Genomic DNA, 25,713 nt, shown 5'->3' with positions numbered 1-25,713 from the left:
CACACACACACACACACACACACACACACACACACACACACACACACACACACACACACACACGCACACACTCTTACAGAGACATACCAGGAGCCCAGGATAACCTGTCAGTTTTTATTTCACTGTTAAACATCCAAAATTGTATTTCCAAAGAGTGGGACGTAATCCTCTGTTTATGTCAGTCTATAAACACTGAAGATAGTAAAAGGAAATTTTCCATAGTTCTGTTAAAACAATATAAACAATTTGTGGAAAAAGGATATTGGCATTTGACTTAAATATAGTTTATTGCTCATAGCTTGGATATTTTTTAAGCCTGTATTTCTTAACTGAATTAAATCAGCCCCTATGTTTTCCCCAAAAGATTGATAGTTATGCATAAACCTGGGGCTTTGGACTCTACAAAGAATTGATTTTTCACCTAATTTTCAGTTAAATAGATGATTACACTTTTTTACATGTATCAATCATTGGACATTCTGACAAATTCTATTCAACCCTCCTTCCAATCTTGTAACTTTTTAGCTAATTTTATCTTTTACATGTTTTTTTTTTCTTCACACTAGCAGTAACATAGATAACATAGTTATCTATGTTACAGTAGATAACTATGTTATCTACAGTAACATAGTATGTTACTGTAGATCAAGGTGCTAGTCCTAAACTAGAGGCTATCATTAGTATTTTAGCTAGCTCTAGCTTTTTAGCTCGTTTTAGCTTATACACTGCTGCAATCGTACAGTTGAACTTTGTGAACCGTGTTCTGCATGAATTTCTAATACTCTGGGTGTAATTTCTGCATTAACTGAAAGTTTTCACTCCTCTTCTACAGTTTTTCCCTTTGCGTTTTGAAGGCTTTTTATTTATTCTGCTACTTCTGGCTGTTTGTTACATTTCTGCATATCTTCTACAGTTGTCTTCGAATGCTTCTGAAATTTTCACAAAAAATATTCAGCTTATAGCATACCAAGATAGCATTCACACTGCATTTTTACAGGAAATGCCAAACTTTTGACGTTGTATTTTAAGACCTAAGTTGATGGTGAAAATCCCGATATTCCCATTTGGAATTTGGATTCCTGAAGATCTTTTTGCTAATATTTCCAACTGCAAACTTGAAAATGTCAACTTCCTTGTAAAACTTGTAAGCATAATCAATAATCAATAAAAAAAAAAATCAAGCTGTCTCAAAGGCTAAAAGGTCATTTCACTTTTTTGCTGTTTTCGTGACGCATCTCAACAAAGTCATGTTGCAATGTTTTCTGAAATGTCTGTACCTAGTTATGTTTTCATCATAAGAAAATATCTCAAATTCTACAGAACACAGACTTTAAACCAGTTCCACTGAAAGTCGGTGAAGACGAAGACTACATGCTGGCCCTGAAGCAGGAAATGAGAGGCGCGATGCAGCGGCTGCCTCACAATATCAAAGCACAGTCCAGCAGAGCAGGTGAGGAGCAGAGTGGTCCATTAGGGACCTGACGTCTCTGAGAATTTCTGTAGGAAAACAATTTGGACTGCTGGAAAGGAAGCTAATGCAGCTTTTATGGCCCAAGACATTTAATATGGGTCACATCAAGGAAAAGGGGAAGAGCATAATTCTGGCAGCATTGAGTTATGGCTGCCATCTCAGCTTGCAGTTTTAATCAGATTTCTTTGGTTTATCGTTGCAAGAATTTCACAGTTACTGTTTTGAGCAAGTAGTTCAGTTGTTCAGTGTTTTATTTCTAAGTGTTATCAGGTGAATTGAGCTCATAAAGCCTCATGGCCTCACTTTTTCCACAAGTGAAGCGTTGCGAACAGGAACTGAAAATGCAACAGTAAGAAATGCTGCCGACTTTTTAAATGACAGGCCTAATGGCCAAGGATCGATAATTGTGTTGAAAACACTTCAGATGCATTGGTATGACTTTGCAGTTATCTCAAGACAAATTGAGGTTACTCTTGTTTTTGTAAAACAGACATGGAGAAATACACAGAGAGATACCTGAAGCAGAGGCAGATGGATGATGAGACATGGACTCCAGGTTAGTATATAACACCACAAAGCCAAAAAAATGACCAGAAATGAAAAATAAAAAAATAAATGCATTTATCTTTCTTGGTGTCTTAGACTGGAACCTTTTTCCAAAAGAACTGATGCCCCGAACAAAAAAACCTCGAACAAAAGGTACGTTAAAGCCGTCGTGTGTGTGTGTGTAACAGATTTGACTTAGCGACTATAACATGGACGTCTTTTTATATATTTCACTATTTCAGTCACTAAGAATAAGAAGAGTGGAAAAGGTTCAAGCAAAGAGGCAGCAGATGTTCTGAGCAAATTAGATGTGAGTTTCTTCTTTTCCTTATGTGTACCTTTTTTGTGGGCTCTGAAATTGCGCAGTGTTCACAAAAAAAGCTAAAAAAAAATGGAAAGTTTCACAGTTTATATGTTCCACTGTTTTTATAATATAGATAAAAGGCATCATAGCAAATTTGTATGTCACACTTTAAAGTTATTTATGTTATAAACTGTTTTAAACCCGCATATTAGCTTCTACATAATGCACCACATCGTGTCGATTTAACACAGAAAATCCCGGTGAGGCATTGAAGTTTGCAGCTACAATGTAAAAGAATGTGAAAAAGATTACTTTTGGGAAAAAAAAGAAAGATATTCTTGAGTCTCAGTCAGGTGCGTTGACATGACAGGAACTGGAAAAGAAAGATGACGGGAATGCTGAAAAGTCAGACGACGAGCCAGAGAAGAAAACGAAAAACGAGGACGAGGAAGAAATGGAGGAGGAAGAACACGAGGAAGAAGACATCGAAGAGGTAAACAAAGAGCTAATTTGAAAAACATTTTACTTCATGCAACTCCCGAGTTTACCGTTGCGTTTGCCTCCGTGTAGGACAACGACTACATCGAGAGCTATTTCGACAACGGCGAAGATTTTGCTCCCGACAGCGACGACAACATGGATGGAGAAGCGACATACTGAAGCGACGGGGCCTCCCACGCAGACATTTAAGTTAACACTTTTCGCAGAGCGGTACTTTATTTTGTGCTACAGATTTTCTTTGAACAACATTGTAAATAAGAATGTGTGAAATTTTTCAGAAGGAAATAATGTATTGAAAATATATTTATTTATTTTCCAAGCTGGACCACAGATTGAAGGCACATACTGTCATTTCTTTCAATTATGCTTTGTCAAAGAAAATCAAGATAACACTGTGATGAAATAAAAGGGCTATAAAGCTAAGGTCTAAAAGTTCACATGGTTACAAGTCAAAACATGTTCCCGACAAGCTCCAGTTTTCAATGGGAACTATGGGATGGTTCTCGACAGCTAGCAAAAAAAACTAGCAAAAGAATCAAGATTTCAACTGGAATTTCAATACTGATAGTAAAACTAAAGCTGCTTTCACAATAAATTAATCCTAATCAACCACAGTGGAAGCAGTCTACCTCTGCAAAACATTAAGTGGTTTAGTTCCAACTTTGTTTTGGGGAAAAAAAAATAAAATAAAAAATGTTGCAATACATCAACGTTTGACGATACAACCACTGATTTATCATGGAATAAATATAAGGAAAACAATGCATCTAATTTCTTTAAAATATATATTCCTTTACAGCTGGCTTAAATGCACCAGTATAAATTACAAAGAAAAACATGTAATTCACACTGGGTACAACAGCTGACCTACCACTCCAATGTGAGGTTAGTTTCAGCCCTTCAATGCTCCTAGTTTCAAAAGCATCTAAACGAATAGGCTGAAACAAAAATTATTGCAACACTACCCGTTTACCAGCCTTTACTGTTTTCAGTTCATCCCAGCAAATCCTACTAAACTATTTTAATCAATATAAGACCTTTTGAAAATGGAGAAAAATATTAATTCACTTAGTTTATGACGTGTGGGAATCACAGTTCTGCTATGTTTCCTCAGGCAATGACTTGACAACATTGGCCTCATCTGCACGGCCTCCCAGTGGGTTTACTTGGGCGCCCTGTTTATGTCCCTCCACAGGATCTCCGTCTTTGCTGTGAACGTCCAAAGTTTTACTTGCCACCTGTTCCGGTTGCCCGTCGCCATTGGTCTGGCCAGGCGTGCCGTGATGGCTAACCTCGGCTTTCACTAAAACCTCATAGTAGAGCAGATAAAACACAGGTGTGATGATGCCAACAAACAGCATGATGGCCACGGCCGTCCACCATCTCATGCCCCAGTCCGCGCCGTAGTACGGGTCCTTTCTCTGCGCTGGTTTGTACTCCGGCTCCCCCAGCAGCGGCTGCTGCAGGGTCAAGGACGACACGACCTCGCTGAGGCTGCTCCGGGACGGGCCCGTGGATTTCACCAGCTGCTCAATGTCCTTGTCTTTCTCCAGGAGGAATCCTTCAACACTATCTGTGGAAGAACAGGAGTCCGTGGAGGACTCTGTGGGGAGAGGCGCGGCGGGTGAAACCTGGGCGACCCGCCGGACCCCGGTGGGCGAGACGGGTTTGGGAGGACCGGCGTTGTGAGTCTCTGTGAGCACACTGAAACGCCTCACGGGAATTTTTATAGAACGCAGAGCGAAGAAGTCCTGTTCTGTCAGGAGGTTGTTGGCTCGTTTGATGTCCGCCACCTACAAAACAACAATCATTTAATGGCATCTTATACTCCACATTGAGTTAGTAATGTTTTTTAAAATATGTAAACAGTCATATACAGGAGAAAATATTTGACGCCAAAAACTACCTAACACTTTGGTAGCAGCTTCCTGCTCTTATCAGCACAATTCCTTTTTGAGAACAGACTAAATCTATTGAAATCGAAGAGCAAATATTTAAACAAGGTTCTTTTTCCTTATTCCCTCCCCCCCATCATGCTGGTCAGGCTCTTGCCCACACATCTGCTTTGCTTATGCTGCAAAATTATCCAATACTTCTGTACTCGGATGGTTGCAAGCTTCCAGGACATAATTGCAATGTCTGAGGCAGGCTTTTACAAAAACAGCGCCGCATTTCCAGAACATCATCATTTTCATTTTGGCTCGCAAGACAATACATAAGGGACTGCACGAGAAACTCAAGGCTCTCTGTGTGGTTTATAGTGTAGTTTCTATCTTGGAATAATAGAAAAAATTATAGCTTAATATTTGCCGAAAACACTGAGCTCAGTAAAAACACCCTTTTCAGTTCTTTTTACATTTGGAATTTTCTTTCAGTTAAGTGAGTAACTAGTTTCATTTTGGATGGAATCAGCCATGAATTACACAAAACATTTTCTACTTGAGACTGTTGATTAAACTGGAACAAGGTGAGTGATGCCGAGTACAAACATGTAGCTGCAGTTTTGCAAATTTAGCCATGCATAGCAAACCCAACGCAGTTGGTGTAAAGCCAGAGCGTCACACTTCTTCATCTCTTCAAAACAAAATAAAAGTAAGCTTCACTCTGAGATTAGAGAGAGACTATGATCCCATATTGCTTTCAAAAACATTCTGAGAATTAGATATTCTAAGTCTGAACTCAACTAGTAACTGTTACATTTTGCTACAAATCGAGAGGGAGAGGACAGTTCTGTGCTTAAAAATTGGTAAAAAAAAATACAAAAAAAGAAGACATACTGAGCAGTGGTACTGCACGGCAATGCTGTTAAGGGTGTCGCCCTCCTGGACGTCTCTGCTAAGGTAGACGATGTCATCCAGTCGCTCCTTGGACGTGCTCTTCCGCAGCCTCTCCTTACCCCGTGATCGGAGCTCAAAGCTTTCTCCATCTTCCTCTGACAGGTCATTTTCTGAGCCGTTGGTCCCAAACAGGTAGGCATGGCCGCCATTGGCCGGCTGCACCATGGTGGCTGACTGGAACCCATAGTGTTGACTTCTACTGGACATTTTCCTCACTCTGAGAAAAAGAGCGCAGACGCTTTACTTCTATACATATTTAGTTAATACATACCTCGATGGTTCACTAACGCTGCTTTAGTTAAGGTGATGGATTAAAAGAATCTTAAAATCACAAAAAAGTTATTTGTTCACACAGCATGCACAGGCATATTTGGGCAAAAACAATTCAACAGATATTACAAAACATTTTTACCAATACATGAAAGTTAGGACCTATATAGCATAACATAGAAATATTTTAATGTCCTTTAATCAAAAGAACCCATAACGATGGAAAACTCTGATGTAAGCTCATAATATTGAATAAATCTGACACCCAGATTTATTCATTCATGCATTTATGGAAACAAAAGTATGTCGTTATCGGCTATAGAGGTGTTGTCTACGGATCATTTAAAACCTGGTCCTAACTAGATCATGTCCAAAAAGGCTGGGCACAAAAAGCACAGGAAACAGGTAAAATAGTCTGGTGTCGGACAGGTAAGAGCTATTGTGTCTCTTAACTTCTTTAAGTTGAAATAGTCATGCTGGTCAGTAATGTGATTCCGTTCCTCATAAAATAAATAATTATGGCTGCTTGTGGCAGGGAAGGTAGGAAAAAAAAAATCTACTTGTTCTCAGGTAAAAGTTTCTGAAAAACAGAAATTGGGAGCAGACCACAAACCTATGATCCAGGCAACAGCTGCAAATGCAAACTTAAATGTAAACACTGCACTAAATAAAGTTACTTTTATGTTTATGAGTTTATATTCCTAAATGGATTTCATTTTACTGATATATCACAACACTAAAAGCCAGTTTATATAACTTTTATGACAATTCAAGACCATATTGGTAAGTCTCCTCTCTAAAAATACAAAATTAGAGGATAGTAAAGCCGCTCACCATATTCTTTTGAATTGTGACAGCCCAAAGAAGATAATAGACGAGTAGATATTCCAGAACACTTTGCCTATTTAAGTCTGCACACTTCGATCAGTCACAGTTGGTTGACATCTTATCAGATCAGGAGCCTGTCCTTTTGGACGTACTGCACCTGATATCACAATCTGATATGCACAATCACTTCCAAGTAAAACAACTACAAGGCTAAGTAAAAGAGGAGCATGTTATCCCACACAAAGCTGGAGAAAAAAAAAAAACAATTCAAATGTATTTACACAAAACAATTCCATTTAGTTCACCGGCCATTTATGGGTGTGATAAGCGCAGCTATTGTGTAAACGCCACATGAGAGAGTTCATGTTAACTTCGTGTTGAACGAGCCAATGACCGATTTTATCCCAATAAACTGAGTTTGAGTCAATTAACTGAGCAGGAGACATTGGTATGAAACACAAACGAACAACATAATGTTAAAACTAAAGATTTGAGTTACCTGCTGGGTTAATTTTTAAGACAACAACGCAGTGTACATTAATTGTTTCCTCTTTGCCTTGAAAGCGAAGTGAGATCGGTTAGTTGAAGCTAAGCTAGGCTAGTACTGCCCCGCGTCCACATAGGAATATTTAGTTGATGTTAGTAAGATTTGTAGCTATTTAACAACATTTGGAATGAGGTTTACAGATATTAATTAACAATTGTCTTTACCTGTTTAAAGAGAAACCAGTATAGCTAATGGTCCACGGTAATTCCCATAATTCCGCAGGATTATTTTCGGTCTCACCTTAACGCTAGTTGGTTTCTTACGTACGGTGCTTTTTCCAATGTTCAGGCCACGTCAACAGAATATTTACGTAATGACGCTATAGCCGCCTAAACGCAGTTCTCTATTTTTACCACGAGATGGTGCCAAAAGTAATGTTTGCCATTTTGACTGGACTAGACTTTGTAAAATATATTTCAGAGGGTTTTACAAAGATACTAGATAGGGGTAAAGAGAAAGAAAATGCACAACCATGCTGATCATTATAATTCGTGGGATTATATTTAATACCAGCCCTCCCACACACACAAAATATATTTTTTATTTCTAAAAACATGCAGAAATACAGCGAGCAGAAAAGGGAGAAGCAAAAAAAGACAAAGCTAAATATCTATTTTTCTTGACAAAAACGCATGTTTAGGAGAAATAAAAAAGAAAATATATACATTCCTTGACGGAAACTCATGTGTAGGAAAAAGGAAACACTAAATATATATTTATGCTTTTATTTCTTATTAAAAGATATTTTTATGCTTTTATTTCTTATTATGTCGGTTTTGGTCCTCCATAACTTTACATGTTTCGTATAAAGGGCTCCATCTTTTTGCTTTTTCCTGAAGTCTATCCCCCCCATTTCTTGATTTTGCTCTATTGCTCCCTTTCACTTCACAAATCTTCCCATTTTGTCTGTGTTTGCATTGAACCAGCAATCAGAAAGCATTCTTCTGTTACATGACAGTTTACTGCTCTAAAGTAATGGGTTTTAAATGTTTTCTTCTCTGAAAATAGCAATAAATCTCAGGCTCTGAAAGGAGTGACGGGATTATTTAAATCCGCAAAGGGGCGTCCTGAACTGTTTTACACTAAAGACCGAGCATGAAATAGAATTAATCCCAACCATAGTTATTGTTTTAATATTTTGTAGAAAATATGTGACAATACTTACACACAGAAAATGTACATTTTAACACTATTTGTGGCTTGTGTGATATAAAAATATAAGTAATAAGCTCTTTGCTTGCTTATATTCTACACTGTTAAATGGACTGAGAGACTGCTATCAGCCCATATATGGAGATTTTTTCCCCTCCATGTATGGGCAGTATTGTACTGCCATGAAGCTGTGACATGATTCAGGATAACACCCGACAGCTGACAGAAAGTTCTTAGGGGGTCTGGCCGCACTGAACTGTTAATACACAATTTGATCACTATGTTGTTATGTTTTATGCAACCACTGCAAATTATCAGTTCAGCTTTACTTCAATTTTAAGTTGATTTTTTTTCTTCAAAACACATTAGAGAAAATTGAAAAGTGGAGGAAAATTCTGTTTTTATTTTGTAATTTTACAAGTAAATGGTTCATAGTTAAGTAAGGGACTTGAAAGATAATAAATATGGTTGTAACTAGAAGATTTTTTGACAGAAAAGTGGATCTGACTGGTGGTTTCGCTGAAGGCCGAGCGTCTCCGTTTCTGTGGAGATCACAGTTGAAGTTGGTAATGATCTGCACAGCACTGGATTCTGACCAGTAAATAAAGTTTATTTAGTTCACTTAGTTCAAAACGAACTAAATAATGTTTTTGATGTTTAGTTCAGAAACATCAAAACGACAAGAAGTTCCAAGCTGAGCATTTAATTAAGATCTGTTCACTTATATTAGCAAAAAAATAAAAAATAAAAAATAAAGAAAAATGTATATTACAAAACTTTATTGTACATTTGTCAGTAAGTAATTTATGAATAAACTTTTATTATTTAAAGGCGGATCAAAAGACACAGATTTGTGGACAGTGAAGAGTTTTAATTAATTAAGGCCACACATAAATAATTATTACATAAGTTATTTATTGTCATTTGACACTCTTCACTCTCCATAAGCAGTTTGATATTAAGCTCAATATGTTTTTTTTTTCTGTCCTACAAATTGCTTGTTTTTAGAGACCTGTTTGAAATAAATCAAACATTTGTTAGTTTGAGTAAGCTAGAAGTACTTACAGAATGGTGCTGCTTTAATTGTGTGTGTGCTAGAAGTGAGCTGAGGTGGAATAATTTGTTGTAAATATTTATTTTGAAGCAGGTCAAAGATAATCCAGTGCTGTAACGGCGGTTAATTAATGGAGATGCTCATTGTTGCTCTCATATCTTCTGTCAACAGTCGTTCTTAATAATAAAAAAATAAAAATAAAAACATTCTCAAACGAGAATGTTTGAGTAACATTCCCGTTACTCAAAGAATGTTATCCAATGATAATATTTAACATTAACACAGCCTGCTGTAGTTTTCGGTTTGTAAAAATCTCGGTAGAAGTTTTAGACACGTAGAACCGACAGATAGACATAGCTATATATCTATCCTCGCAACGCTAGGAAAACCTGACGAGGTAGGAGAGATAGTCAGAACAGAACACCGTGGCTGAACCGAAGCTACACCTTTATATTCCACACGGTGGCGCCGTCGGCGAACATACGTGCTCTCCGCGCACGAGACGAACAGGATTAAAACATCGCGTCTCATTAGACTTCACAGACATATGAGCTTGAGCCTCTGAGTAGCTATAAACTAATCTCATACAGTAGGAGCTCCCACATGGCGGCGGTCAGCGCGGAGCCGTGAGGTGTAGAGAGAGAGAGAGAGAGAGAGAGAGAGAGAGCGGCTCTGAAACACTTCGGGGAAGGAAGGAAAGAAGGGAACCCGCGTAGTTTGGCACATTGCACCCGGCTCCAGCCCCGTTAGGTGACAGACGCGCTTCATCCCACGCTGCTCTCGGGGAAGCTAAAATCAACATACCGTTTTAAATGTCTGGTGATTGGGAATATAGGCGGAGCTGAGGAGTTTTTTGGAGCGCTCACCGATGTTATCCAGGGCAGTAAAGATATTGTCAATTATCTAGGACTGAAAGGACCAAGCAAGGTGTCAGGTAAGTTCACGTGATTTATTTTAACGCTCCTTGTTTATTTATTTAGATCGCGTCCCTCTGCCGTTCTGGTTTTGGTCGCTAACCTTAAAAACCTGAGGCGACCGGGACAACTTTGAAAGATCAATTCTAACAAAAGGCTTGATGATGACTTCCAAGACAACAATTTATAGATTTATTAAACTGGGGACTGAGACCTAATGATCACTAATTCAATAAGCTATTGTCAATGGTAGATTAATAGTGCAGAGAATAAAGGCACCAAATGAGTAGCGGTCCTCCTCATCAATTATGCCAGACGGCTCCAAGACAGACACATTGTGTGAGACTATAAGAAAACGATTAAAAGTGCTCGGCCGCTGCTAATTTCTTTTCGCGCCCAGCCAAAAATACCCCTCGGAGCAGCTAATAAAATTGAAAAGCCTAAATATTGATTCAGCGCAATCAGTTTAAATGAATGGCGGGGCAGCCCATTGAGGACGGAGACAAACGCTTCCATGGTTACATCCAGGATCTCCACTGTGATCACGGCGCTTTGTGTGAGGTTTTCTCTCTCTCCCACTGAAATAAAACAACTGGCACACACGGAGAGCAAAGGGAGGGGACCGTCTCTCATGGACCCGGCCGACTAATCTATATAGGCTTACCCGGACTATAAGTAATCTTGGCACACTTTGAGTTGCGCACATGTGCTGCTACTGTTAAATGAACGCCTATGGAGACGTCCTTTGCGCCTTCGCTCTTATGTTCAGGCTCTGTAGATCACGCCGGTTGTTCTAAGTCTGCGAATTGTTGGACACGTTCTCCTTGTCTCTAATTGATCTGACGTGATGTCATCTTGGTGCGTCCCTGGCAAATCTCTATTGTTGCTTCATCTGTGGCGCCTCAGCAGAGTTAAATCCTTTCTCTCCCCCAGGGGATTGTGAGAGCCGCTTCTGTATCCATTCAGCAGTTACACCTGCTCCTCCCCAGCATCGGAGTTCACATCTTACTCTATTGTTCATTTTATATTTGTGGACATTTCAGGCATCTTTTCTGTCTCTTTGTTTCAAAATTAAGCAAAAGTTTTATATTCTCCACGCTTACGCACTCTGCCTCATTGAATTTGCCTTTGCAGCTTTGGTGTCCACTAAGATCCCCACTTGCCCAGAGGCTTGGGTCCCTTTGTTTGTCAGTGTTTATGTCATTGCCTGGCAGGGGTCAGCCCCCATTCGCCTGTGTGAGGGTCTGAATGTGATTCACTGGGCGGAAACTGTTTTACTGCCTGCCTCGCTCCCCTTCTGTCTCACCCCCTCCCCACGGCTGCACAGTACAAAAGGGGGGCCGAGCCATAAACGTAGCCTGTTCATTATGAGAGGTGCTGAGGTGTTGCACGTCACAGACAGGAGGAGATTGATGTTTGGCGGAGATGCTTGGGGAGGAGACCCCATTGCCAGTGTGTGGCGATGGAGGAAACAGTGCAGGTCTGCAACAGGTTATCCTGTCAGATCTGTGTGACACAGGTTGTTTGGAAAAGTTGAACAAAGATGGTCTTTACACCTCCTTGGAAAAGTCTTTTTAGCTCATTGGAAAAATGTAATGAGTTGTGAAGCAACACCTGAAGTGCTGGACGTCTCATGGAGCAGCGCAATGTTCAATCTGTCACTCAGAACTGGACACAATATGGTGCAACTGCAAACCGACAAAGACATGGTTGTTCAGCAACTCTGGAGGAGCTGCTGAGACCCACAGCTCAGGTGGGAGAATCTGTTGACAACAGAGCTGTTCGGCAGGCCCTCCACAATCTGGCCTTCATAGAAGAGTAGCAATGAGAAAATCACTGTTGGAAGGAAGCAACAAGAATTTAAGGATGACATGAGCTGATTTAATAGGCCAGTTTCATATGCATGTTCTAACACATACATCAGTCAAAGTTTTAGACCTCAATCATGTTGACAGTCTTTGCCAAGACGTGTCAATTAATGTCCACAGAGGCCTTCCATCAAGTATGACTGAATTAGAGCTGTTTTACATTGAATCATTTGCAAGAGTTTGTAGATGTGCAAAACTGGTAGAAACACAGTAGCATTGTAGCTGTAGAAGAAGAAGGTAGTTATGCAGAGTATTTACTCATGACTACTGATATTAGTAAAAAAAAATGTTAGTTGTGTATCATTTCGCTTTCACCTTTCGGAAATACACCACTTTGGAACACAAAATCATAACATTTATTGAAGTTTGGAGTGTTAAAATGACCAAATCTGAACAAGTTTTGTACAATTTGCTCCATGAATCCATGAAGAAGTAAACATGGAGTGGGGATGTAACAATGCAAAATTCCTACTGTTTTGTTCTGAGGTAATGAAACCCAAAGTTGATTTCAGAAGAACCTAACGAACAGTTCAGTCATGAGAGTCTCTTGACATTCCTCTCGTTTTTCTTTTTTTTTTTCATAATTATCATAATCGTATATTTATGCAGAATTTTGTGTTGATGACAAAATCCATTTCATTTTGTTATGTTTACGCAATACTATTAAATCCAGCCAAACTCAAACAACAATGTCTACATTTTTGTTGCAAACAGCCTGGAATATGAGCAGCTCTGAAGAGCACAATTTGAGCGGATCACACATTTTGTTCATTTGGAAAGGCTTCATGGCCATCTGTCCTCCTACTGTTGCTTTTTCATTTTTTTTTACCACTGCTTGCTCTCATTATTATTGTTGTGTTAGAGACAAAATTTGCATTGAAAAGCAACCAGAAAAACAGCTTACTTCAAGGAAACACTGTAGATAGAGGTCATTATGGCTTGACCTAACGTTTCTTGAAAAGGATTCATAACACTTGCACTTTTAACATTTTGTCACATAATAGCCCCATACATCAATGCTTTGGGGTTTTATATCTTATGTCAAGACAATATAATCCATAAATGTGAAGTGGATGAAAAACTACATGTGTTTTTCTTCTTTCATTTTTTTTTATACAAATAAACATAAAAAAGTGTGATTGACATTTTGTGCAGTACTTTTATATAGCAGTATAGAAGTCCCTTTACTTTACAATTCTAGATAAAGTGCACCTTGCAAAACTTACAGTCAATATTAATACACAACTGCTATGTGAAGCCGGCCTTGGAAGTTTGTTAGAAAACGTGGTATCTTAGTAGAAGCTGCTGAGGGCCACAGCTCAGGGGCATTTCAGAAGCATCTATTTTTTGTGTTTTTCACAATTTACTTTACAGAGCAAGCATGTGGGGAAAAAATGCTCTGGTCAGACGAGATGAAAACCAAATCTTTTGGCATTCATGCAAACATTGTGCGGTTGTGTGTCCGTTGTATACTCTCTTTTGTGTGTGTGTCTGTGTCTGTGTCTGTGTCTGTGTGCGTGTGTAGGTGTGTCTGCGTGTGTGTGTGGAGGGGTGCGGGGTGCGTGCGTGTGCATGCGTGTGTGTGTGTGTGTTGGTTTGGGTGGTTGATTGGGTGGTTGACTCTGGGTGGTTGATTTGAACAATACTGAACCACGTTTCACATACGTTTCACATACTTTTATATATGGATTGGATTTTCCTCTGTACTTTTTCCCACAAAATCCTCATCAGGGGTTGTAGCATCTAACCACTGAAATGTGGCCAAATTTGTTAGGTAGAAAAAAAAGGTCATGTATTTTATCAGAGACAACAATTGTTCATTTTCTTTCTTAAAAATAAGTCATGATTTATTTATTTATTCATTTATTTATTTATCTATTAGGATAATTCATTGTTTTATAACTGACAAATATTTTCCCAAACTCAATTATGTCTTAAATAACAGATTTTCACATCGATTTAGAATAATTTTGTTGAGAACTCGGCATACTTGCTCACAAAACCTATTTATATATTTAAAAAAATTACCCAATATCTGAAAGGCTACCTTCTCTACAAGAGTAACATTCAGTAGTGCAACTGTGTTACTAACTAGTGCACAATACTTTTTGCTCAGTTATAAAGCTCTGAAAAAAAAAGGAGGTCACGGCACTGAACTCCATTGAAAACCTCTTGGTTATTCCACCAAATATTGATTTCTGAACTCTTCCTGAGTTAATACATTAGTATTGTTGACTGTAAATTAATACAAACTTGTTTTCTTTGCATTATTTTAGGTCTGAAATCACTGCATCTTTTTTGTTATTTTGACCATTTCTCATTTTCTGCAAATAAATACTACATTTTTGCTTGGAATTTCATGACATGTTGTCAGTAGTTCATAGAATAAAAGAACAATGTTCATTTTACTCAAACATATTTATCAGAGAAACGGATCATTTTAAGTGGTCTCTTGCTTTTTTCCAGAGCTGTATCTTGGAAGCTAAGCAGCATTTATTGATAATCTTTTGGAACCAACAGTGGAGAAATGTTTTAACGTCAGTTATAGACGATCATTATTATTGCTAGATGACAAATTTCTTTCACAATGACAGATACTCCCAATTTTGACAATTTGTTTTATGTTTGACAATATAAAACTGAAAAATAGAAAAATATCAAATAGATTGTCCAATGCTGTCTTCAAAACCTCTAGGTACCTAACCCACCCCAAATTAAGCATCCAATATGGCTGCCGCATTTGTTTTATGATATGTCTTTGTGAGCAGGTTCATGTAGCATATTTGTTTACAGGATGGAGAGAAATTTGTTCCTGTGGGCATATACCACTATCAGTGGCAACACAGTAATTAGCAAATATTCTCAGTTTTCCCTAAGGAGGGCATATCTCGCATCCAATGTACTAAACATGTGTGAGTTGGTGCATGTCCTACGGAAATAGTTGAGTAGAGCTGAGACAAAAAAATAAGTGAGTGTAAAAAGGAAGCTTTGGACTCTGCTGGAGAGGTGGCCAGTATGCTAAACATGATCGTAGCTAATGGATAGAAAGCTGTGTGTGACAAAGTTTGAAACCACCATTCATAACAAAAGGGATCACAAGGGAACAAAAGAATGCTCCTTAAATTTGTGCACTGGGCACCGAGTTGTAAATCAAACCAGTTTTCTCTCAAAGTGAGCCTACCTTCTGTGTTGAACTGGTCCTGTGAACTCATTTGAAGAGTAATTAGCATTTCATCCAGATTCCAACCAGTTACATGCAATGAAGCAATACTCTTTCTAGTTTTTCTCTTTGGTCTGTGAGGCTATTGAGGACAAAACCTTGTTTAATCCTCTGGGAGTATTTTTTTTTCTTTTTTTTTTTTCTGTCACTCTGTCATACATGCCAATCAGTCGGCCGAAACTGGAAAACACTCAAAATTGCTTTTCCTCAATTGGAACCACTTCCCTTTTCTTTATCCCTTCTTTCCCACTACCAAAAGAAGAAAACTCTAGTTTTTGGTAGGAGATGAGATGTTATTGGCTGAAGTTGAGAGCAGCCGACCAAGTCCGTGTGGACAATGCATCAGGAAAGCTCTAGCTCTCTCTCTGTTTCTTTTTTCACAGTAAATTGCACACTTGATTGGCAGTCTCCTGCCCCTGAAGGAGAAGTGGTTGCTTTGAAAAGTATCATCTGACAATAGTTAGAGGGCGGTCCTCATGGATTTTTCGTCTTTAGAGAGGTGTCCATTCAATTGGTTTCTGAGTCCTCCCTGGTTTAATCGAACATTTTGGTTTGCACTATATGACTCCAGCATTGTTGTGAAGAAAAAGTTATTCCCTTCTTGTCGTGGAAAGATTTTTGCTTTCCCCCTCTCAAAATAAATACAGCTCCTGAGCTTTTCCAAAACAAATCCAACGAGTAGGGAACTTTTGTCAGATTTAGAGATGCATGTTTAAGCTCTACCCAGTTATTAAGTTTCTTAATTTCTTCTCCCCAACTTTTTTTTTTTTTTTTTTTTTCTATTCAGCGGGAACATTTGCTGATCTAAAAATACCAGTGACAGAATAACATGTGAAGCACAATTATGGACTGGGACGCTAAATAGGAATGGCAGCCGTGGCCGCGCTGGGCTGAGAACGGGCGGTGGGTGGTTTCTGAGGTAGGGCCTGACACTTATTGGTCTGGTGGCATCAAGTGGAAAACTGCTCAAACAGGACCTGGTACAATAAACAGCACAGGAGGCTCTGTGGTTTGGTGCCAAACACGGAACATCAGGCAATCATACACAAGCCGATCGAATAAACAGGCGTTTTGTATTTTGCCTATAGCTGTTGGACGGCACAGTGGAATTGTTTGTCGCACTCTGTGTTTGCGTTTACTTTTGTGAAGCTGAACATGTTTGCCTTTTCCTTTGAAGAAGAGTGAAGTTGACCTCACAAAGCTCAAATGAGCCATTTATATGTTCAGTGTTGCAGTAAATAACAAATTTGACATCCCACCACAAAGCACTTACAATGTGTATATGCCCCTGAGGGCTGGCTTTGTACAGTTACCATTTACAGTGGCTTGTAAAAATACGCGTACACTTTTTCCATTCCATCACATTTAAGCAACCAACTTCAATGCCTTTAATGTGGATTTTACGTGATGGACAAACAAAGCTTACATCAAAATCATAAATTGGTGTGTGGGGATGGTGTGTTCATGGTAAAGCTCTGTTGAAAGTTTTTTTTGTCTGCTGAGTTGTGGATCTTTGCAGCTCCTCCAGAGTTGCCCTGGGTCTCTTCCCTGCTCCTCGGATTAATGCTCTTCTAATAGTCTAATAGTTTATAGAGAAGTGGTTCATATTTGCAGCTAGGTAAATTGACTGATCGCAATTTGTTGTGCTGGATATTATTTAGACCTATCAGAAGGTGCTGGATACAAATGTAGCTCAAAATTTTCAGCTTTTATTAGTAAAAAATTGAGATGGAAAGAACCCCCTGTCTCCAAATTTCTTTCTATCTCAGTATTATGCACTTAAGTGTTGCTCTGTCAGAAAAAGTACCAATAAAATACAATGAAATGTCCAAGAGTCGTAAATATTTTTACTTTATAGTGCATTTCTTTCCCTCTGCCATGTCTTACAGTCTTTCTGTATATACCGCTGTCTATTTTTGTGCCTTTCCTTGTCAGAATCGGTTATTTTGTCCGATTGCATGACCGGTGTGAATTTGTGCAGAGAAGAGACACGCAAATGTCCTGGAACTTCTGTTATAGTAGTCAATTTTAATGACAGAGTCGTTTCTCTTTGTGGTCAGACTGACTCCACTTCACTGAGTCGAGCTGTAAGATTGATGAATGAGATCCCACAGCTAGCCTCCCAGCGTTAGACCGTTAGGAGATAACTTTTCTACATACATGTGTGTGCCGTTTGTGCATGTGACTGCCAGATATAACCACACACTCTTCACCATGGGCGTCTCAGGAACAGGGAAGCCTCAGGGTTAGGACGCCGGATCATGGGAAAGCCCTTGATTAAAAACCCTGCAAACTGTTATTCCACACACCCTCGACCAAAACGGAAGTAAAAGTATTACTTTCCACTTTTAAAGTTTGCAGTTCTTGGTAAAATGACAAGAAAAATCCTGGTGTAGGGTTACAGAGGCTTGTGTTTTTCATGAAGAAGTTGCATAACAGAAGCTGCACTGATAAAAAAAAGAAAATCAGACCTTCTCGTTTGATTAAAAAAAAAAAAATTCTCCATTCAAGTCAGTTATTCCAATCTCTTACTGGAGTCACCACATGGCTTCTGAATCTTGCACTGTCACGGTTACTACCATTCTCTGACGGCAAAGTCCTCGACCTGCCGTGAATAATTGATGCCAAAGATTACAACACATCGGCCACTGTCAGGAGAAACCCTAGAGGTATCAGCGGTAAGCACTGACCCCAGGACCAGCTCTGCAACCAGACACCTTCTCAGCCGCTCTGATAGGGATACCCATTGGATCGCGGTTTCTCTTTGTGTGTGGGAGGTGTCTGCAAGGGATCTAATGTGAAAGGTTTTTGCAAACCAGCCTCCTCACACCAGCATGTTGCTTTAAGGTGAGCTGACAGGTAAAAGGCTTAGAATTGCCAAGAAAAGGGAGGTGAAGTATTGAGGAGTTGCAAAAGAGGTAATCTGTTTCCAGGTTTTATAACCTGATTAGAGTCTATTGAGAAAGTCTGAAGTTACAAATGGATGACATAAGGTGGAATATGTGCTGATCAGATGTAAAATTAAGATCAAGCAAAATACATAAAATCCCTCATGCTGTTCCAGTAATCCTTTTTGTGTTTATAAGAATGTAGCTTCAACATTTGATATTAAAATCACCTCATTCAATGTTTTATGACCCTTTAAGATTAAGTATGATCCATCTGCACCGATCATTTTGGACAGTTTCTGATCATCAGTTTTGTAAAACTGACCTGGGAATTTCAGCTTGAGTCAATTTAGATTTGAAGAACTCTAAGTAAAAAAAATGATACTTTTTCAAACTTTTTTGATACACTAAAAATTAGCCTTTTTTTATCAGTAAAATCTTCATGCTGATAAAACAGTTGCTTCTCTCCATCTTAAAGTTGTCTCTCTTTGTGAAAATCTACAAATACAACAAAACCCTCCAGAACAGAGGAATTTGTATAAGTAAAGGCAAACCAAAAACAAGTAAACAACATATTTTTTTACTTCTTTACAAGACAGATTAAAGCTCACTGACGTTAACCTCAAGTTGCAGAAGTGGACTGTCACACGACATTTCTTTTCTTATAGGAGCGGTTCTAATTCTAAGTTGTTCTTCAACAGTTTCTCTGCATTATTTTCCCTTTACTGTGGCGCACTGCACTAAATTAAAAAAGTAATACCGACATTTCCAGGTTTTCGTTTGTTGATGGAATTATTGTACTGCGGAGCGCAGCTATGGATGGCCGAATTCAAATGTGTGAATTCGGCCATCCGAATCCCACGATTCACACATTCACACATTTGAATGTGTGAATCCCACGATACGATGCATGGTATCCCACGATAAGATGCATCATGGGATACGCTGCATCGTATGCATCGATGGCAATTTTATCCAGCTCACAAGATGTGGTGTTGCATCATGAACAAGACAAGAACTGATAAAGCAGACTTTCTAGTTGCTATTGATTTGTTGATTTGTGTGCATGTGATACAAATACGATGAATTATGAATTTTTGATTCAAAATCGCTATGATTGATTAAGAAGTCTAAAGAATACTTAAAGAAGGACCGTGTAATTAACTACTCATTGATACAAAGAGTCATATATATGTATAATCAGTGTACTGTCTGTTTTAGCTTTCGTGAGCAAAAAAGGCCAGCTTTTGTGAGAGGACTGACATTTTGAAACGGCTGGATGATGAAAAGAAAAAAACAGTGTTCAGCTGGAAAATCAATTTTCCAAAACATGTTTAAGCATAGGACCTAACAAACTAATATACTGTTGAAAGGTTAGCAGCTTGGAATTGTGGAATTTAAATGCAAACTTTAAATCATTTTGTTTTGAAACCCAATAATATGTTTACATTTGCCTTCAACTATTTGTTATGAGTACATTTGGCAGTTCTACATCAAGAAATACAATAATTTTCTACATAGTAGGCAAATGATTCTTAGTGAACTCAGTTTGGGTTCCAGAAAATAAAGTAATGTTGTGGCTCAGGAGGTAAAACATGTTTTCCAGCAATCACAGGGCTGGTGGTTTGATCCTTGGCTCCTCTAAGTCTCCTGTGGCGAGATACTGAAGCCCAAAAATGGCTCCAGCGTATCACCAGTTTGTAGAATTAAATAAGGAACCGTTTTATGTTTTTATGTGTTTATTTGAAGATGTATTGCGGCTTGTAGTTTAAAGTGCATTAAGTGAAAAAAGGTTATACAGAGAAGCTTGTCTACATGTAATAAGAGGCCAGTTGGGTGAGGCCTCGAGTAAAGGGGAATGCCAGTAATGGGACTTTGCCCAAGTCTCAACAGCATGAGACGTTGAGATTGTGTCTTTGGTTTATGGTTTGGATTATTCAGATTAATAGAAATTCACACCACAACAATATAATAATCCCCAAAAGGTATTTTAGTGCAATAAATCAATAACAATATATATCGTGACAGACACATGATCATTATCAATAGATTATTCATCTGACCGAATATTTAATATTCAATGTATAGAATATTCACTGAACTCAAATACAAAAACCGCACATCTTTCTGGGAGATATAGGTGAAGGAAAAGCTCTGATCTGCTCAACTTGTCATGGCCAGCTAATCTAGGTGAGTGGTATCAACAAACTCTTTCACTGTTTGGTTACCTAGCAAATACTCATTGAGTAACCTTCAGCGATTTCAGGTTTCGCCACCTTGCCTCATAAATGCTTAAAAATGTGGATAAAAACAGGAGAGATTATGACACCAGTTTCAGATATTTAAAACAGAAAACTAATCAATAATTATTGATATTGACAATTACTAATAATGAGTGATATGAAACGCTTATATTGTGATACGTTTTTCAGCCATGTTGTCCATCCCTAACACAACTGTAGTTTTATTTTTCTACAAAAAATACCTTTGGGAATAAGCAATGTAGACTCATTCTCCCACTGTTAGATTAACAAAGTATTTTTAACTTGAACATAGATAAATGTCTTTCAAAATGTTTCACAAATAAAAAAGGAAAATTGTGAAGTGCTTAATGCAGTCAGCCCTTTTTACTCCTATAAATAAAGGCTGGTGCAGCAGCCTTTCGAAGTTGGAAGTTAAATGAAGAGTCCGCCTATGTCTGATTCAAACATAGTGTGGATATACAGCTGCCATGCAAAGATTTTAGATCTTACGTCTCAATTTTAAGAAGTAAGAAAACGATTGTCGAAGCAAAGTTAAGATGTCCCATGTAAGATTTACCACTCCCCATGGAAGAGACACAGCAGAAGTATTGAAGGAGGTGCTCTGTTACATAAAAATAAAAAAATTACATAAATAAAATTTTCTGGCCTACGTGCAAAACCCTATGTGAGGTGAGAAACCAACACTGCACATCATCATGAACACACCATCCTTAAAATGGATGGTGTTGCCAACATCATGCTGATCCTAAAAAGTGACATGGAAGCTTTGCTGAGGTAGTAGGAAAGTGAACAGAGGTAAAAAGATAGAAACCCTGGAAGAAGCTGTAAGAGACTGTAAAAAGTTTGAGAGTAGGGTGGGAGTTCACCTTCCAGGAAGACAGCCACCATGAACGTACAATAAGATCTATGATGGACCAATTTAGATCAAGGCAGAATGGTCCGGTCAATCTCCAGAGGATTTGGAATTAGTAGCAAAACTTGAAAATAGCCGAATGAGCTTGAACTATTTTGCAAATAAGAAAGTTTTAAAATTTAAGCATAATACCCCAAGACTTGCAGCTTTGACTGGAGTGTTGCTTTTTGTATATTCCCCTTTCAATTCATGTTTTGAATTCAATTGTCTGAAGTATTCAGACTGAGACCTTGCTGGGTACTTTTTTGTAAACCGAAGAAGCAAAAAAATGCATCTGCTTATTGTAGCGGCCTTGAAACCCAATTCACATATTTTTGCTGATGTAAAAAATGGGTATGTTTGCGTGTTTTTGTGTGTGTGAACCTCTCTACATGAACTATGACTCTTGGGTTTTGTCAATGTCAGAGGTCTGCGCCAGGCGCTCCACGCCATCTTTAGCTGTGACAGACAGGTCCTTGGGGCCCCTCTGATCCCTGGGGTCAGGGTTGGCAAAACGCATGACTTGAGCACAAAAACTGCCCCACCACTTGTAAAACAAACCTGTGCCATCTACACAGCATCTGCTTTGTATCAAGCCCTCTGAGGGAAGTTCAGGATCTCAGTCGTTGGATGCAAAACGATCGCCTCTCTGTTTTGGCGTAGCTTTGTAGGAGGTTAAAGTGCTGCATGCTTGCTACCATCAATCACAGAGATGATCTAAATAATGAAAGGCTTTTTATTTTTTTCCTTTTAGTGGAATAATTTGGGTTTGTGAAGCAAACTGTTTTCCAGAAAAATGCTTAAGAGTCTGACCTTTGTTGCTAAATTGCATCTCATATGTTTAGTTTTTGGTGATAGAATTGTGGAGATACATTGCCATTACAACCTTTGAGCAGTTAGGTCTTACAAGGAGCTCTCAAAGAGCTGATGTGAAAGCAAGAGTTTGTAACATTTCAATCAGGCTTGTGAATTAAGAAAGTTTCTCAGTCCCACAATTGGGACAAGCAGGGCAAATAACCGGATTTACTCGACCCGGGCTCCTTTTTGTCCAGCAACACACTCACCTCTGTTCCCCTCACCCTCCACCCGTCCCCACTAACCACCAGTCTAAATCCTTTTTTGATGGATTTTCCAGCAATCTCTACAGTGCTGTGGCTGGAACGTGACACATGCACACGCACACACACACACACACGCACACACGCACACGCACACACACACACACACACACACACACACACACACACACACACACACATGCCCTTGACTTCAGCTCAGCACCGCGAAACACTCACACACGTAATAAGCTCTTTCTTTGTCTCATCCGTAACTAAGTGTTTAATAGCTATATATTATTCTTGTACTATTAAGGCTTTTTCATCAAAACACAAACTGAAACTAAGGGTAACTCAGATATAAAACAACTCGAATGGAAAATTTGAATAATTGGATATTTTCGGCATTTAGGTATTTCTGTATTTAAAAAAAAAAACAAAAACCCAACTAGCATGACTTCATCAACCCTAGCTGCTGATGTTGATGTCAAGCCTTGTAATTAAGAGTAAATAGTCTTTGAAAGACCTTCTGTGTTTTTGCTGTTGGTGAAGCTGTGTGGTGTGCATTATGAATGGGATGGGTATAAGAAGCGGGAAGGAAGGGAATGATCACGAGTCCAGCTAAGCTTCAAACTGGCTCCACCCCGCTTGTCATGCTGTGATGTTTTGTTGTGTTAACCATGACAACTGCCTCTGAGGCTCCATCCAGCTTTAGAATTATTCTAGCTGAGAGAGCTAAGAAAGAGATGACAGAAGAGAGAAAATGACTGGGAAGATGAGAAAGAGAAACAACACTCGAAATGTGTAGAGAGATGACAAATTGAGAAAAGACATTAAATATATGTGAAAAACGAAAGAACGACAAATGCTTCATACAAAAATATTTAAGAAAACCTGAAACAAATACATCAGGCAATCCCTTTTTATCAAAGTGGATGGGCATTTCAAAAACACATTTACGACACAATGAGAAACTTTAGAGACGCGTCCTCCAAACCTAATATGCATTTCCATTTATGGCTTGTGATGTCATGTCTGCTACCAGCAAACCCTTTTTAATGGGAAATTTTTCAAGTGGATGAAGAGTCAAAAGTCAGATAAACTGAATGAAGGAGTGTTTGTGAGCATAAAGTTGATCTAGTAAAAATGTTTTTAGCATGGCTTTTATTTTTTTTAATGTATATTGTGTCCGGGTGAACCATCTGCTGCTGTCCATGGATCTCATTGTTAAAAAAAAAAAAATCAAAACCAATTCTCCTCAGCATTGATTTCTCTTTATTTCTGAGCCAAGTGAAAGAGAGAACATTTGATTGCAAATGTGATCTGACTATTTTAGCTTGTAGTGCCAAAAAACATGTGGAGCAAAAAGTAATTGAAGACAAACAAAAGTTTGAATGGCATGGCAGATGGGTCCTCAGAATAAAACATTCCATCTACAATATTACTGTAGGGCTGTTTTCCTCCCACAAATAAAACAAGGATTGATTATGTGGAGAAACGCGACTCATGTACAACCAATTCATGTATCACAAACTTAATATATGGTATGATAATGATAGCTTGAACATATTGGACATATTGTAGTACTGATGCCTGTAACAATACTGGTCAGAACTGGACCAGAACTTGTTATTCTACACTGTGGTGAACTGTAATTTGGTAACAGTAATTTGGGTTCATCAAGGAGCATATCTAAATACCACCAAATGGTACTGATTTGTTAAGTTTCCATGCCTTTCTCTCAGATAACACTTCCCCTGACTTCTTCCTCGCCTGATAAACAATCCTAAAACTTTTTACCTCATAAATTCAAATTCCAGCTGGACATTTTACTAATGCTTTTTTTCAAATGCAGTGTATGCAGTTTTTGCTTTTTCTCAACTGAGCTGAGGGTATTCCTGTCTATTGTTTTTTAAATTTTTTTAAATATATACATTTCTCAATTTTATGGCCGTGTGCTGCAATCCTAAGCACATCTTACGAGGAAAAGTTGCAAAAATTATGATATTTGCTCTTTAGCAGCCAGTAAAAATGAGGTAATTTTAGATGTACGATCTACATGTGACCTGTTCCACCAGCTGTAGATGAAATTTTGTAGCGTCATTGTATTTGAATGTAAATAAAAAAAATTTAAAATACAAATCAGCAGTAAACAGCAAATTTTACTATGTTTGTGTATCACTCTTTCTCTGTAAAATATTTATTAGTTTCCTCTTTCTGCAGGAATGCTCCCTGTCCTCCTGCTAGCTGGGTTGATTCTGGCTCTGTCCATCCCTGGCACCTCGTGTGAATCAGCCACGCTGCGCTTCTTGGGGCAGACGGACTTTGTCGTCAACGAAACCAGCACATCTGTGGTCCGACTGGTTGTGGAGAGGTTGGGAGACCCTATCAACGTGACAGCTTTGGTTCTTGTGGGTTTAGTATATCTTTTTAGTATAACTTTTCAATTGGGTCAAGGACAGGATTATATCTTTTTTGTCAAGAAATCAATGTGATTGTGCAGAAATTGTAGTTGTAAGGAATGTTTTGCTGGGTTTTATTTTAACCACATAGAGGAGGTTAATTTTCAGCTTCTCTTTCCCTGCATCTGTACAGCTAAGGCAGCCGTCCAATGCAGAATGATGAGGGGGGTCCATGCATTTCTCAATATCCCTACTTTATTTTTGAAACATGCACATCACTGTGTGTGCTTTTGGACATGTTTAGAACATTTTATCATCATACCTACCAGAAATATGCATGGACCAGTACAATATTCTCATCATAGTGTTAGCATGAGCTAAAATGCAGGAGTCTCAGTCTAGTCACACAAAATTACAACTGTCTAATGCCATCTGACTGTTTTTATATGAAACAGAAGTACATCAATTATTCCTACCGCTGCCAAAAAAAACCCTTACATAGTGACTATTACAGTAATCACAAATTACTGTACTTGTGTAACCCTTTAACAAGTCCAGAAGAACCCGAAAGCACTTTACACAACATTCAGCCATTCACACAAGCATTCACACACTGATGGTGGTAAGCTACACTGTAGCCTCAGCTACCCTGAAGCAATCTGAGAGAGGTGATTATCTATGACACATACACATAAAAAAA

At 38.6% G+C, this 25,713-nt stretch overlaps 3 protein-coding genes across 6 annotated transcripts in view; 2 read left to right on the top strand and 1 right to left on the bottom strand.

Annotated features, from left to right (window-relative positions):
* Nucleotides 1-121: 121 nt before the first annotated feature.
* polr3g (polymerase (RNA) III (DNA directed) polypeptide G) lies at nucleotides 122-3,152 on the top strand. The gene is made up of 6 exons (XM_017306462.1): nucleotides 122-1,450; nucleotides 1,962-2,027; nucleotides 2,114-2,170; nucleotides 2,260-2,327; nucleotides 2,692-2,814; nucleotides 2,892-3,152. The coding sequence occupies exons 1-6, from the start codon at nucleotides 1,372-1,374 to the stop codon at nucleotides 2,979-2,981; spliced, it is 483 nt and encodes a 160-aa protein (XP_017161951.1). The 5' UTR covers nucleotides 122-1,371; the 3' UTR covers nucleotides 2,982-3,152.
* Nucleotides 3,108-7,579, bottom strand: lysmd3 (LysM, putative peptidoglycan-binding, domain containing 3). The gene is made up of 3 exons (XM_008418943.2): nucleotides 7,469-7,579; nucleotides 5,600-5,876; nucleotides 3,108-4,615 (listed from the first exon to the last, which is right to left on the bottom strand). The coding sequence occupies exons 2-3, from the start codon at nucleotides 5,864-5,866 to the stop codon at nucleotides 3,923-3,925; spliced, it is 960 nt and encodes a 319-aa protein (XP_008417165.1). The 5' UTR covers nucleotides 5,867-5,876; nucleotides 7,469-7,579; the 3' UTR covers nucleotides 3,108-3,922.
* A 2,478-nt stretch (nucleotides 7,580-10,057) lies between these two features.
* Nucleotides 10,058-25,713, top strand: part of adgrv1 (adhesion G protein-coupled receptor V1) — a 108,877-nt gene continuing 93,221 nt past the window's right edge. For all 4 annotated transcript variants that reach the window (XM_008418938.2, XM_008418939.2, XM_017306772.1 and 1 more), the window contains exons 1-2: nucleotides 10,058-10,444; nucleotides 24,835-25,022. In XM_008418938.2, the coding sequence (XP_008417160.1) occupies nucleotides 24,837-25,022 (186 nt within the window). In that variant the 5' untranslated portion in view covers nucleotides 10,058-10,444; nucleotides 24,835-24,836. The remainder of the gene's footprint in view (nucleotides 10,445-24,834; nucleotides 25,023-25,713) is intronic.

The sequence above is a fragment of the Poecilia reticulata genome, linkage group LG9 (genome assembly GCF_000633615.1).
Source record: "Poecilia reticulata strain Guanapo linkage group LG9, Guppy_female_1.0+MT, whole genome shotgun sequence".
Classification (NCBI taxonomy): domain Eukaryota; kingdom Metazoa; phylum Chordata; class Actinopteri; order Cyprinodontiformes; family Poeciliidae; genus Poecilia; species Poecilia reticulata.
Note: the sequence above shows the minus strand (reverse complement) of the source record. Positions and strands in the feature narration are given on the sequence as shown.